The sequence below is a fragment of the Chenopodium album genome, chromosome 15 (genome assembly GCF_948465745.1).
Source record: "Chenopodium album chromosome 15, dcCheAlbu1.1, whole genome shotgun sequence".
Classification (NCBI taxonomy): Eukaryota; Viridiplantae; Streptophyta; class Magnoliopsida; order Caryophyllales; family Amaranthaceae; genus Chenopodium; species Chenopodium album.
Genome location: NC_137848.1, coordinates 41691235 through 41705751, shown reverse-complemented (window position 1 = coordinate 41705751; position 14517 = coordinate 41691235). Strand labels below are relative to the sequence as shown.

Below are 14517 nucleotides of genomic sequence, written 5' to 3'. Positions count from 1 at the left end.
TTATAACGAATCTAACAAGATCCCATTTGATTATATTTTTCCTTATATATAAATCACAAAACATGGTCAAAGGGAGGTGTGAATAGTGCTAAAGTCAAAACGTGTCAACTAATAAAAAACGGAGGTTGTATTTTTTACTAACAATATCTCTCACTAGGTATTGGAAAAATTATAAAATTTCAAATTATATAGCTTTAATTGAGACAAATTAAGCAAAATCCATCGTAACTTCTTTTTTTCTAACATACTTGGAATAATTTAAAGGATCCCTCCTACTAATACTTAAGAGGGTGTAATAAACTAACATGCATTTAAATATCGTTACGGAAAATTTCCCATAACTTATGATACATTTCTTGTTCTGTAATAGCTTGTTCATACGAAGCAATTATGGCAATGAAAGGGAACATATTAAGTATTTAAACAAATAAAGGGAACAAGGACAGAAAAATGTCCATGTTACTCCAATATTGATATACAATATGCATATAGAAAACATCAGGCAAGAAGCTAGGCTACTTCTTGCTTCTGGATCTTGCTCTATTAGAGCTACGACGATTAGTCCTGATATTGAAAAGGCCAGCAATATACATACTTGAAACTACTATTATAAATCCTACTGGAACACCAATACCAGCACCCTTCCATGAAAATGTTTCCTCGCGCTCTTCCCCTGACTCATTAACTGCAGGTTCTGCATCATCAGGACAAGCCACACGTATAGGCACCCCACATAACCCACTGTTATTAGCATATATGTTAGGATCATTCAGAGTATCCAACTGAGGACTTTCCGGAATCCTTCCTTTAAGCTTGTTGTTGCTCAAATCTAAAGTAGTCAGCTGTTGGAGTTTGGTAAATGATACCGGGATTCCTCCTGAGAGAGTATTGTGTGACAAATCTAAGGTCTCGACATTCTGCAGACCACCAAAGCTAGATGGAATGCTTCCTTGGAAGGCGTTGTGGGAAAGATTTAGTAACTTGAGCGTCTCAAGGCCACCTAATGAGCTCGGAATCTGGTTTGTGAGTTGGTTATTTGACAGGTCTAATAGAGAGTAGAAATCAAGGTTGTATTTAGATAAACCTCGCTTGGAGCTTTTCCAGTTCACTATCAGGTCCTGGAATTTAATATCGAAGCTAAACAAACCAGACGATAGAGTGGATGTATCAGGATGATTGATCATGCCAGGAAAGTCTCCAAGCCTTGAAGGGATGTCACCAACAAGCTTATTGTTGGAAAGATCAATGATTTGGAGACGCGTGAGGTTTGCAAGATCATTAGGAATCGATCCTGTAAGAGAGTTGTTTCGAAGGCTTAAGGTTTGAAGTGAGGAAAGACTAGACAGGAATGATGGGATTTCTCCAGAGATGTTATTGTCATGAAGATCAAGGTGCTTCAGCTGAGTGAATTTAGTCAGATTCTTAGGAAGTGGACCAGAAAACTGATTTTCACCAAGAGAAAGAATGATCACACCCGGGCCAAACCCGGTGGGGATTTCACCGTAGAATCTATTGGAAGAAAGATCAATGAATGCAAGGAAAAAGTCCGGGTTAAAAATAGGGAATTTGTTACCTGAGAGACTGTTTTTCGACAAGTCGAGGAGCAAAAGCCTGTAAATGTTTGGCAATGATTGAGGCAGTTGGCCAGAGAAATTGTTGTCTGATAGCATTAGTAGCATAAGCTGAGACTCTCCAATTGTTTCAGGCAACTCCCCTGAGAAGTTATTCCTACTTAAAGCGAGGACGGATAGACTCTTTGATTGAAATAATCTTGGTGGCAGTGAACTAGATAGCTTGTTGTCTGACAGAATGATGCTTCCAATCTCCATTTCTGCTAGCCAAAGAGGGAAGCCGCCTTCAAGCTCATTCTCACTAAGGTCTAAAAAATCCAAGCTTATTTGATCCGAAATCCACCGAGGAATAAGGCCTTTTAGTCCACAAGACCTCAAAACTAGCAAAGATAACTGGCACTTTGGAACCAGTTTCGCAGGGTTATCTAGCATAAGTTTGTTTCCTCCAAGATTTAAAATCTTCAGCATTTCCAAATCAAACAACCAAGCAGGAATTCTTCCTGATAATAAGTTATTATTCAACTCAAGGGTGGTGAGATTACTGATCATTTGGATTGAACCAGGAATTCCTCCTGTCAGGGAATTCCTGCTCAAGGCCAGTGTCGAAAGAATTGCTAAATTACCAATATCAGGCGGAATCTCACCAGTGAAAGAATTATTGCGCAAGTCTAAGACCTCCAACTCAATCAAATTCAGCAACACGGATGAAATCCCACCACAGAATTGGTTTTGTCGAAGTGATAATGTGTGTAGTTTAGCAAGGTATCCGATCTCTACTGGGATATTTCCATGCAGGAAATTCTCATCTAGATTCAGAAACTTCAAGTTTCTTAGACCGTCTACTGCAGAACTCAGAGTACCTACAATGAGTTGCTACTCATATCAAGGTACTGTAAGTTCCTTAAAGAAAACATTTCTTCAGGGATTGAACCATTAAATTGGTTCATTTTAAGGTCTAAATGAGCAAGATTGGTTAAGTTTCGAAACCCAGAAAAAGGAATTTCACCCCCAATTAAGAGATTAAATGATAAGTCAATAGACAACAAACTTGTTATGCTAAAAAGAGGAGTTAAAACATGTGAAGAAACAACACCCAATGTTGCATTACTTGTATATGCAAGTGAGGGGAGAAGAGAGTTAAGATTAAGATCAGTTACTTGTTTAGATAACGATCTTGAAGAACGACAAGTTACCAGTTCCCATTCGCAACAGTCCAAGCTCGAATCCCAGGTCTCTAACCCAGCAAGCGAAGCATTGGGAGAATCAATTAGTGCCAGTTGTGCGAGGAGAGTGTGTGTGAACTGAAGAAGTGCTTGTTTTTGCTGCGAAGGGCAACCGAGAGAAGGTTTGCATGAGAGTTATAAGAGAATAGCTACAAATAGTGAAGCTAGCAAGGCCATTTTTTCCCAATTCTCTTACAAATTTTGACAACCTAACATTTCATAGATGCTTAAGGGAATGAAGTCAACCACTAGTCCACGACAAATATGCAAGTCATCCACATGACCACATCAAACATCAAGTTCTCTGTAACACTTGACAATTTGACCAATTTTGTGTACCATTTTTCACCAAGTGAAGTGGCTTACATGGGTGCAAAACACCTAGCAAACGAAAAACTGCATTGTCTTGAAATTGCTATTTTTTTGACCAATTTGCACCACAATTCCTCATCTCTGTCCAGCAATCGATACTTTGCTTTTGAAGGACGGTAATCAATTGGTTCGGTTATTATTTTCTATGTATGTATTAGACAAACATCCTCGGGTTGATGTGTGTTGGATCGGCAGCAATGCATTGCCTTCTCGCACACAGTTTATATATTGAAATATTAACACAGGTCAAGATGAAGTAGTCCAGGCAAGATGCTGAAAAGATAAGAGGATAAGACTGGATATTTTTCGCGGTAAATTCATGGTTTCAAGCTTTTATAAGCAAACTATCAAGGCAAGAATGTTTAACATTAAAGAAAGATTTTTCATTACCAAATAGATTCCAGCAGATTAGGAGTTACAGTGAAAATAATCTCTGCTGGAATTTCTTCTCCCATTTATATGAAACAACAAAATACCATTTCCATATTGAATATCAGTTGGTCTTTTTCAGGCAGAATTTTACAGCCTCTAACTCATCTTGGCTTCCAGGTCGCATTCTTCCAATTTATGAACGCTTTTTAGCCATTTTTCTGGTTCCCTATCTCTCAAATGGTATATATATACGGATACCTTTTACAAATACAGGAGGGGTAAATCATTTTGGAAGCCTGTATACCCCCAGGACGTTGAGAAGAGGCTCATCACCCTCTAACACCCAAAATAGCGGCTGTTAGCGCCCGTTCCAGCCTTTTGAGAGCGCACTTAAAATCAGTGAGATATGTACATGCTACAAAATCAGCACACGGTCCGGCCATAGCATATTGAAGCAATATAAAGATTTTTTGCCCACTTTTCCTGCCAAAGGAGAAGGAAACGAAAATAAAAACTCAGTATAAATCTAACAAATTAGACTGAAACGGAATTAGATACTCGGTAAAATCTACCTAAAGAAGAACATCGGAAAAGTCACAGCAGCAACTTAAACAGGAATGGCTCAAACTCTTTAATCTTATGCAAGGTTCATGCTAATTCATTTGAAAGTAATAGTTTCTAATACTTCCAAACTATAGAATAACACAAAGTAAAAATTGAATTATAAGAGGTAGGCACCTTTACATGAGTACTGGGAAAGGCAGAGGTTCTCAAAGTTTCTTGCGTTTCATCTGTTGTTTTACGCTTTGGAATGCTCAGCACAAAGGCTGCTTGATCAGGCGTTGCAGCCATGGAAGTTATTCTGTAGCCACTCTCCCATCTCCTATGTATCCCTTCACTTGGATACAAGAAATCTAGCTCGACAACCTTTTCATAAATTGTTATTAGTCAGATTTAAATTACATAGGAAGTTCACAAACTAGGAAAGAATTAGCTTCTGGGGAATAAGGTCATACCTGATCAGTAAATCCTGCATTTCTAGACATTACTACTCCCCAACGACTACCAGCCGTTGTCATAGAAGTTACATGAAATCCTTCTTTCCACTTTTTATTAATCCACTTGAATGGGAATGAATCGCTCACTTTATATGACTGTTGAGTGTAAGAAGTCCCTAGATTTCAAGAAAACACAATAATTTTCAGAATCATATTAGATAATTTACCCTTAAATATTTTTTGCCTTTGCTGTTTGTGGTTATAGGGAGGGGAGAGGAATCAAATACTGGCAAACTACCTTTAGACATAACCACCAAAGAGCTTCCATTGGATGCACCAGCTATCGAGCTAATATAGAAATTCTTCTCCCACTGTTCCATGATCCAATCCTAATAAGATCAAATATAAAAGCAGAAAAAGATTAGATTTCAGACAGAGTCAAAATCTGCACTGGAAACAAGAAACCTTTCAGCTCACGCATTTCAAACCTTATGCAAGAAGACGTTTGATAGTTCCCACACTTGAGAATTAAAACCAGTTCCCGCATCCATTATTAGGGCCCACAGGTTAGTAGCTGAGGCCACACAACTGATATACAATCCATCTTCATTTCCCTTGTCGATGTGTTGTTTAAGCCTGGCATCGGCAACATTGTAGTGATATCTGCAAGAGCAGAAAAATTAATATCCTTTATCCCGGATAATATGGATAGTATAAGAAAGGCCCTAGCAGTTAACAGAACAAGCTTATTGTTTACCAGTACCAATTCCAAATTTGATGACATGTGAAAAAAAAAAATGTGTAAAGAACCCCAAGCACATACTCATGTTAAAAGTTTATCAACAGGGGATAGAACAGTCTCCATACATGTTCCTTCTAGTAGAGAAACACCAGAACATACACAAGATATAAAACGCACTAAAGCTAAGAAAAGGAAGGCAGCCAAAAACACGCTTTTTGTCAGATCACAAAAACCTATGAGATAAAAAGGATTCAAAACTTTCCCAGCACAATCAAGGGTCTTATATACAGCTATGAGATATAAAGCATTTAAAAAATTTCTAGCACACTCCAGAGATTTTGGCTTGTTGCTCATTTGTTAATTGAATTTCACACAATTATCGTCTTCCTTGCCTACATACAGTTATTACTCACACACTAAGTCAGAAGACAGAGGTAATATACTATCTTTTGACAACACTTAACAAATGCAGCATACACCATTAAGAAACTTTAATACAAAGCAAACATTTCTGTTTTAAATCTTGATATGAAAAACTCCAACTAATTCATCAAGATCTTTACTAAGAGAATCCTCCATACGTATATATACTATTACATTTGAAAAAAAAAAAGGTTCCTAAGAAAGTTTACATGCCACCACTATTGAACATGTTTTCATTACAACAAAATGCCAATGGTACTGTTCCAACTCAATACCACCAAAAAAATGTATTAGAAGTCCTACACCTTAGCTATCTATCAATTATGTTTTCATACTTAGCTCAAATATATTTAACTTAGACTGGATGACCTGAAGTATTGTCCGGGCCAAACACTAGTTTATACTCCAAATGGTTTAAATTGATACTTTGAATGTATCATCGATTCTCCCTTGTAAATAGAAAGCAATGTTGTGTTTTTTACACCCAAAACATGATACATGTCAGCAACAGCCACAGACTGAAGCCTAATCAGGAGCAAGCTCATTATGTTTGGAATGATAACTACTGGATGGACACATACTACTAAAAACACCATATCAACAACAAATATGTACTCTCACATCAACTCATAAACTGATCACTTAAAAAAGAGGACGTCTTCCCTTTATACTCTATCCAAACATTGATGAAGGTTTCTACAGAACACAACCCAAAACATGAGTAAATTCACCAAGCAACTACGTCAGTAGTGTGAGCGAGAGATAAACATAGCTCCTGATAACTAATCTAAAATGTTACCAACTTTTGGGAAAGGAAGATTGTCAAAATGAGCATGTTCACCTCAAGAATTAGATGAAGGAAAGGGAAGGAATAGCAGACATGCTAATTCTGCATTATTGCTACTCAATAAGATCGAAAACCCAAAAGAACATCATTCAATATCCGTTAAGCTTAAACACAACCAAGGCCAACACACTGCTTCCAACCTAATCAATATACAATCTTCAATTCAACCTCAACTAGCTCCCTTGTGATAGTCATGAAATCCTATTTAGTGAGAGAACTATCGCCACCGCATAAGAGGTGTCAAATGTCAATATATTGCATGAAACCCAGTTTATGATGTTAATACGACCTTTAAAACAACTGATGCTAACTTCTGCAACACTGGTTAATATTTCCAAGAGAGAACAGCACTAGTAGCCCCAATTATGCTTTCAACATAAGGTTTTAGCAAAAACTGATATTTTAGCAAGTGTTTATAAAAATAAAAAAGAAATAAAGAAAGACAAGCTTTTGGAAGTAAAACTTCATAATTTTTATCCATACATGCTTCAATATCTAAAATTAATTGAAAACCTTTCCATAAAATAATATTCTGCTGTTTTTTTAAATTCTACTCATTAAGTTAGCTAAATAAAGGTGACCGAGTAGCATGGAGTTAAAACTTGGCCACAAGATAACATATGGGCCGAGTTTTAACGATTTTCAAATATATATCACCAATATTTTCTGCATTGTATCGATCTTAGCATTAGACCAAGTTGTAGCCCATGTCAACAAATAATTATGATCTCAACCAATATTTGGCGCTACAACTTTAATACCTAGCTTTTTAGACAAGGACTCAGCTTAACTGACTCAATACTCTAATAATGGCTATACTTAAATATATACAGGAATATACTAGATTTTTGTTACTATTATGCTCTTATCGGTTCCTGAATCATGATTTTTAAGTACAAATTGAAATTCCAAAACAATACTTTTAAACCACATTCATGTCACAATAACCACATCACCTCAGATTTTTTTTTTTTTTTTTTTGGACAAAGCACCTCAGATTTCAATCTACTAGACTACTACGACTGCATTTTTGAACCATGGTGAGTGGGTGTAAGAAATAGCCAAATAGGTAATTTAAGTAAAAGACATGGGGTAAAAAGGTGAGAGGGTGTAAACCTTGAAAAGTGGATAGAACAATATAAAATGGAGGGAAAATATGATATCTACCTCAATCAAACAAAGCCTTAATCCCAGAAATGGGGTCGACTACATGAACCAAAAGTGATAATTCCGTATACAAAATCAAATATGATATCATATTATGAACCAAAATATGACATCTACCAAATGAACTAAATTGGCCAGCTGCTAAAATCAAACTAACAACTAATTCACTTTGGACTAATATTTTGGGAAAATCCAAGAATGGAACATGGCTTAGTATTTAGGGATTATCCATATAGGACATCTTTTATCCACATTATACTTCCTCCGTCAACATGTACTCGCATCATTTTGACATTTATACTACTCACATCCCGCTTGGACAATCTTCTTTCGCTAAGATATGAAGTTTAGTATGTAAGATGTTGACAGGATTATCTTAATGTATATGTATATTTTCCAAAAGACTGCTTTTTTAAAATTTTAATAATACATAATTTAAAGATATTGATGGTCAACGTAGTATATATTGGCAAGTATGTCCAAAATGTCACTAACTTGAACTGATTGGCATCTTCACAAATTCTTGAAAACAGAATAAGGCATACTTTGTACCATATAACACAATCAATCTAGAACAACCACTCACCAATAACAAAGCTCATCTTCTATAAATAACTATGCAAGTAGTTTACTGAATGCGTAATAACATAAGCTAAAACTCCCTAGACTCTTTAGCATAAATGTATAATCCAATTTGATCTGTCAATTTCGCCAAAATTCCTGATATTATACAATTTAAAACTATCACTAGATGCTCCAAATATAAAATCAGGCAAGTAAATACATGTGACTTTTTTTTTTCCAATTTACCTCTGTTTCATGGGACGACGAGCATTATAAACTGAAATCCACTGAGTTGCTGGACTACCTAATCGTATTTTTTTCTTTGGCTGCTCATCTTCCTCCATGGTAAGGAGCATTCGCGCTCGTTTATGGCCCACCTAAGTATTGAACATAGAATAAAAACCTTGAAAACTTCTCTTCATCAAACATATATAAGAAGGCTTAAAAAAAAAATACCCAAATTCCTAACCTTAAGGGCCCCATCAATTTTAATAGGTCTAAGTGGCGCACAGGGCTCAATTAGACTATCAAAATGTGATATAAGTTTTGCATAATTTGGCTCCTCATCAAATTTCATGACAGTCACAGCTTCAAGAAAATGTTTGAATGGGGCAGGACAAAAACAACACATCAACTCTGGAGAGGTGCCCATTTTTTTCTTACAAACAAGAAAACTTTTGTTGTCTCCCTACTCAAGTTGAAAAATTAAAAGTCAGACAAGTTACTAAATCATCTAACATAAATCAAAATCAAAACTTTAACTCACTTGATAACCCTGCCACGGTAACCTTCCTTTAATAAGAAAGATCAAAGTATATGCCAATGACTCAAGATCATCCCTCCGACTGCCTGTTCGACCTAAGTGTGCATGGACACTTGCATATCTTATTGTTCCCCTGCCAAAGAACACAAATATTTGTCGTCATACACTATAAATGAAATGCAAGAGCTCTAAGTGAAAATCATTAAGCACTTTGCAAACCTGAATACATCAGGCCTCTGATCATATTCAACATGTTGCCCAGATGATACATCTTTCCATCTAGATGCTGAAATCAAAAGAAATTAACCGCAAAGTTAAAAGACAGCATGAGGACATTACATGGTTTAGACAACACATAATTTTACTGGAAGTAAAGATAGACTCCACCAACATAAACAAAATAATGAGGGCATTAAAGCAGCAAGAAAAGTGTGCCTAGCTGCTTAAGGCCAACACATGGAATAACTAATAAGAGAATGTGATCTTGAACCCAGAAATATTGAACACATTTTGTTATCTTTACTTTATTGTGAAGGGGTTCAGAAAAAGTTGTGAAAATCAAATGACATACCTAGACCAAGATCTATAAGATATAACTTCTTCTCATCTGCAGTTCCAGGTTGACCGAGAAGAAAATTTTCCGGCTTAACGTCGCCATGCACAAAACTTCAACAAAAAGAAAAAGCTCACTAATCAACATACATATATTTTACAAAAATACAGAATATATATATATATATATATATATATATATATATATAACCTAACATGTCAAAAGGTCTTTACCCTTTCAAATGAAGCTTTTCTAAGATTGATATTGCCTCCACAGCAATGCATGCTACCATATTGGGAGACATCCTGTTTCAAGTAGTCAGTCATAAACTCATTGTGTATCACACATAAAGACATACAAACAATAAAGGTGGCATAAACAATCATTTCCATGTGAATGTTGGGGGGGAGGGGAGGGGAGGGGGGGGGGGGGGGGGTTGGTAGATGCTTACGATTGTCCTAGAGAGTTCCAAACATCCCATAGACTAGGTCCAAGCATGTCCATGACCTGAGACATATAGGATACCGTTATAGAAAATGAAATTCCAAATCTATTCATCATCTAAGGAGTTTGTAGCGCCAACTACTAACCAAAATGTAGAATTCTGCTTGCCGCCCTTTGTAATGAACAGAAGGAACGCCATAGCATCCATTCAAGGAGCTATAAATAACATGTGAGACATTAGTTACACATTAAAAACAAATAAATTGCCAAAAAGCTAAGAAAAAATATACAATACTTACTTGTAAACCTGCCATTCATAAGGAGGGCCATAATTGCAACCTTTACTGTTGCGGTGTTCAAATTTTACAGCAACCTGGAGCCAAAAGAATGCAACAGTTATTCCTCATAATGCAAAGATGTAATATAATAAATTTGAACAGAAGTTACCTCAACAGCATCTGGTCCTATCCTGTCAGTACCACCAACCATTCTTCTGCCAACATAAACCTGGCCAAAACCACCCTTACCCAACTTCCGCTCAATCTTATATACAGGTGAAGTGCCTACTTGAACCTGGAAAAAAAATTGACACTAAATTATCTCAAGAGAATGAAATGCAAAGCAGACAAAATAAGGTGAATAAATATTTTCATGAAATGCGAGAATAGACTAAACAAGTATGCAAACCACAATGAACACAACAAATTGACTTGGCATCAACTCATAGTCAAAATAACGTATCCAGTGAAAATAACAAACATACCAGTGAAAGAGTGACAACAGAGCTTATCAGTACCACAATGCAGTAAATAAGATTAGAAATTTATTTAAGGAAAAAAACAACAATAGGAGCAAATAAATGAAATAACATTGTGAAGGAAAAGAGTATACCCTTTCAGGAACAGGTGTTAGGTTAGTATCCTCTTCAGCAGCCACCAATTTATCACCACTCGCTCCCTCCATTGGAATATCTTTATCAGCGGCAAGCTCCACTCGATTTTGTGCAGCACCAGCAACTCCTACAGGTGCAACCTGAGCACCTTCGCCAGGAACTTCAGGGTCTAAATCTATTACTCTAACACCCCGACCACGACCAGCACCACCGGTTTGCCTGGCTCCTACTGCTGCTTGGGTCCCTTTAGCTACACCAGCTGCAGCATTCGCACCTCTCCCTCTACCACCACCTCTTCGCCTCGTTTTGTTTTGTGTAGGTGGAAGAAGATTCTCGCCCTGATCATTCAATTCAGGGGCAGGCTGCTGAAGATCACCAAGCCTCTTCGATCTTCGTGCTCCACTTCGCAGCTCTGGCATCGTCCACCCATACAAATTAGCTCCCTCGAGATTACAACATAATCCCTTTCACCTTTCCTGTCCACACATAAACAATCCATATTCATTCATAAAATCACAAAAAAAAGCAGCTAATGAAACAATTAAATCTAAACAATGCAACCAATCTATGCAAACTACTAGACAACGCTTCCAATCACCCACTTCAAAAAATCAGATAATCCACTCCCCCAAATTAGCTAAAACTGATAAAGCATGGTCTAATTTTAACAGCTTTAACCACACACATTTCAAATAACATACAAATAACGGTTCAAAATAGTGCTATAGTTTGTTTCATTTCTCTCACCAATCTATATTTTTAACATAAAAATGTGACTATATAACTACTTATTTCATGAAGTTTTTTGTACTTCTAAACTAACAACTACTCATCCATGGCTAAAACATGCTAGAAAACATCAAACTAATACAACCCCAAACATAAAAATAACATACAAACTCTTCTTTTAAAAAAAAATCAAAACTTAACCGATTATAAAAATATTTTCAAACCCCAAATAAAATTCAAATTTTCTAGAACTAAAAATCAAAAAATCGATCATCAAGTAAACCAAGAACAATCAAAACCAACCAAAACAATATCAACATATTTAATCAAAACAAAGGGTAAAAGAATTAAACACTTACAGATCATTCTTTTGAGCAACAAACCCACCAAGGATCGGGCACAAAAATCAATAAAAATAGACTTTAAACAGTCTTATTCCCAACAAAGATTGGCCACAGATCTTCAGTTGCTTACATCTGCAACAAAATTACACAGAAAAAATGCAAAAAAAATCTATCTTTTTAATCCGTTTGAAAGGGGGATTAAACTGAGTTTATTAAACTTACAAAACACAAATAATTAAATTTCTGGGAAATGGGTGAAATGGGGTGGAAAAAATCAAAGAATATGAATAGTTATTATTTGAGTTTTCTGGGTATTGATGAATTTATGAGATAAAGTTGTAGGTAGAGGAGAAAGAGGTCGTCTTTCTTTGTGCAATGCCAATGCTTTGCTTTGCTAAACGCTTATCTCTCTTTTTTTTTCAATTTTTTTTTTAATTTTTTAGGTTTTTTAATTTATATTTATGTTTTTTTTTTTTTTTTTTTTTTTTAATTTTCTATGTATTTCTTTCTTCTGAATGGTGTCCAAGAAAACCCTTCTGTTTTATACGAAAAAACATGGAGCATGCAATGTGGCCTTATGATCAACCAAGCGATAGTGGTATAACTGGTATTTTACCAATAAATCACATTCCCCCACTCGCTTTACACACCCCTTTTTGAATTCTAGTGTGACACGATCTCATAATATGAAACAGAAAATATGATATTAATCTCATAAGTTTCACATCTTGTACAACTATACAAGTGTACTCTTTTCAATTTTTTTTTAATGCAACACTTTGATCTGCTTAATGTTTTACAAGCGAAGTAAAAGTAACATATATACATAATTATCTTAAAAAAAAAGAGTTGCCATTTTTAAAAAGCGGATGATTTTTTTTTTTTTTTTCAAAGTTGGCCTTTGGGTTGACAAAGTTTCACATCTCAGTTCTGTTACATTGATCATGTCCAAAAATATGAGTATAATAATAATGTGATCTAATTAATTTTCTTCCTTTTTAATGAGATGCATTTCCTTTTAAAAATATTTACTACTACTGTATTTTCCTTAATTTGCGTTTTTATAGTTGATATTGGGCACATGAATACAGACCTAGGAAAAATAAAAGTTACGTTAAAAATAGTCCATTCGTAGAGGAAAAAAGTAAAATATACAATTAGTAAAAAAAAAAAAAAAAAAAAAAAAAAAAAAAAAAAAAAAAAAAAAAAAGTAATATGTATAAAAATGTAAAATACAAGTGCATAGGATAGTACTTTCTCTAGTAACTTAATGACATTAGCATGAGTTGTAGCTATGTGTTTGCTCATACCCTAAAAAGGTGTATCATCCAAATTTTTTTTTTTAAAAAAAAAAAGTTTGAAGATATCATCTCCACCGTTCAACAATCACCAATGACACTAGTAACTCCATTCATGCTTTTTTGGATTAATTTAATACCTTTTTTACCCTTCTTTTGGTGGTCTTTTTATTTTCATTTTTTGTCTACTTTGAGGGCATTTTAGTAAAAGAATTTTTGTTGGATTTTAACCTTTAAATTAGCTTTATTTCTATGCCACACACGGTAATATTATATTGTTAAATAAAACAAAATAATTTAATGTTAATTTATACTCATACCAAAGACGTCAAAGTTATTAAATTGATGCACAAGACTTTAATATATAAAAAAAACTCCGTCATAAAAAATAAAATATAAAATAAAAAAAATTAATTAGGTTAATACCCGTATAATATGCTCATATATGGGATACCCTTCATTTCTAATTTGTTGAAAACTTTAATCGGCATAACATTTTATGAATTTTTTTTTATTTTACTTTGTGATAATTAGTAATCAATATATGAATTATTTTTAAATATGACACTTGTTTATTGTTTTTAATAGGTTATTGCAAACAATATACTATGTATTATTCTTCATATTGAAGTAGGGGAGGAGAATTTGATTTCCCGCAAATTTTTTGATTGATTGATTATTATAATCTATATCTATCTATCTATCTATCTATATCTATATATATACTAAAATAACAACCGTTGATATCATTATTGTCTACGTGTCACTTTTTTATTTAATTTTTTGCCTCCAAAATACAAGGATGATGTTATTATTTTTTTTCCTTTTTAAGCTACCATATTTAACAATAACTTTGAAAATATATTCCATTTGAATTTAGTTACCATATAGATTTTAATTTATTTTTTTTTTCCTTTTTAAGCTACCATATAGATTTTAAATTTTGGGTTTTCAACACATATTATGCTACTTAATTATTTACGAATTGTTAACAATAGTTAATAATATAATTTAATTGAAACTTCTTAATTAAATATGAAAATTATGCACTTTCGGGAATTGCATATTCATATTTAATTAGAATTAGTTAGGAAAAATGAGAAAGTTATTTTCTTTCAGTATGTGTTAAAAGTCTGTAGTTCAATTCTTATTTTAAAATCGTGCATCACATGGGTTAATCTAGTACTTTATTAGTATTTAAAAACACAAACCACA

At 34.5% G+C, this 14517-nt stretch overlaps 1 protein-coding gene and 1 pseudogene across 2 annotated transcripts; both read right to left on the bottom strand.

The window, feature by feature from the left end:
- Positions 1–515: 515 nt before the first annotated feature.
- On the bottom strand, positions 516–3621 carry LOC145581194 (uncharacterized; annotated as a pseudogene).
- LOC145583163 (casein kinase 1-like protein HD16) lies at positions 3528–12440 on the bottom strand. 2 transcript variants are annotated; one of them, XM_081640333.1, is made up of 17 exons: positions 12020–12440; positions 10931–11407; positions 10487–10612; positions 10339–10412; positions 10186–10255; positions 10047–10102; positions 9829–9900; positions 9614–9708; positions 9262–9328; positions 9046–9175; positions 8749–8967; positions 8526–8656; positions 5025–5199; positions 4835–4925; positions 4555–4712; positions 4283–4465; positions 3528–4021 (listed from the first exon to the last, which is right to left on the bottom strand). In XM_081640333.1, exons 2-17 carry the CDS (start codon positions 11348–11350, stop codon positions 3962–3964), a joined length of 2127 nt encoding a protein of 708 aa, XP_081496459.1. In that variant the 5' UTR covers positions 11351–11407; positions 12020–12440; the 3' UTR covers positions 3528–3961. The 2 variants fall into 2 exon arrangements, with proteins under 2 accessions (XP_081496459.1, XP_081496458.1); XM_081640332.1 differs by having other exon boundaries at positions 4277–4465; positions 12020–12439.
- Positions 12441–14517: the final 2077 nt, after the last annotated feature.

Coding starts and splice junctions, on each gene's coding strand:
- LOC145583163 (XM_081640332.1), bottom strand. CDS start 11,350: ATGCCAGAGCTGCGAAGTGGAGCACGAAGATCGAAGAGGCTTGGTGAT. Junction 10,413..10,486: donor TAGGACCAGATGCTGTTGAG/GTAACTTCTGTT, acceptor TTTTGGCTCCAG/GTTGCTGTAAAATTTGAACA. Junction 10,256..10,338: donor TATGAATGGCAGGTTTACAA/GTAAGTATTGTA, acceptor TGTTATTTATAG/CTCCTTGAATGGATGCTATG.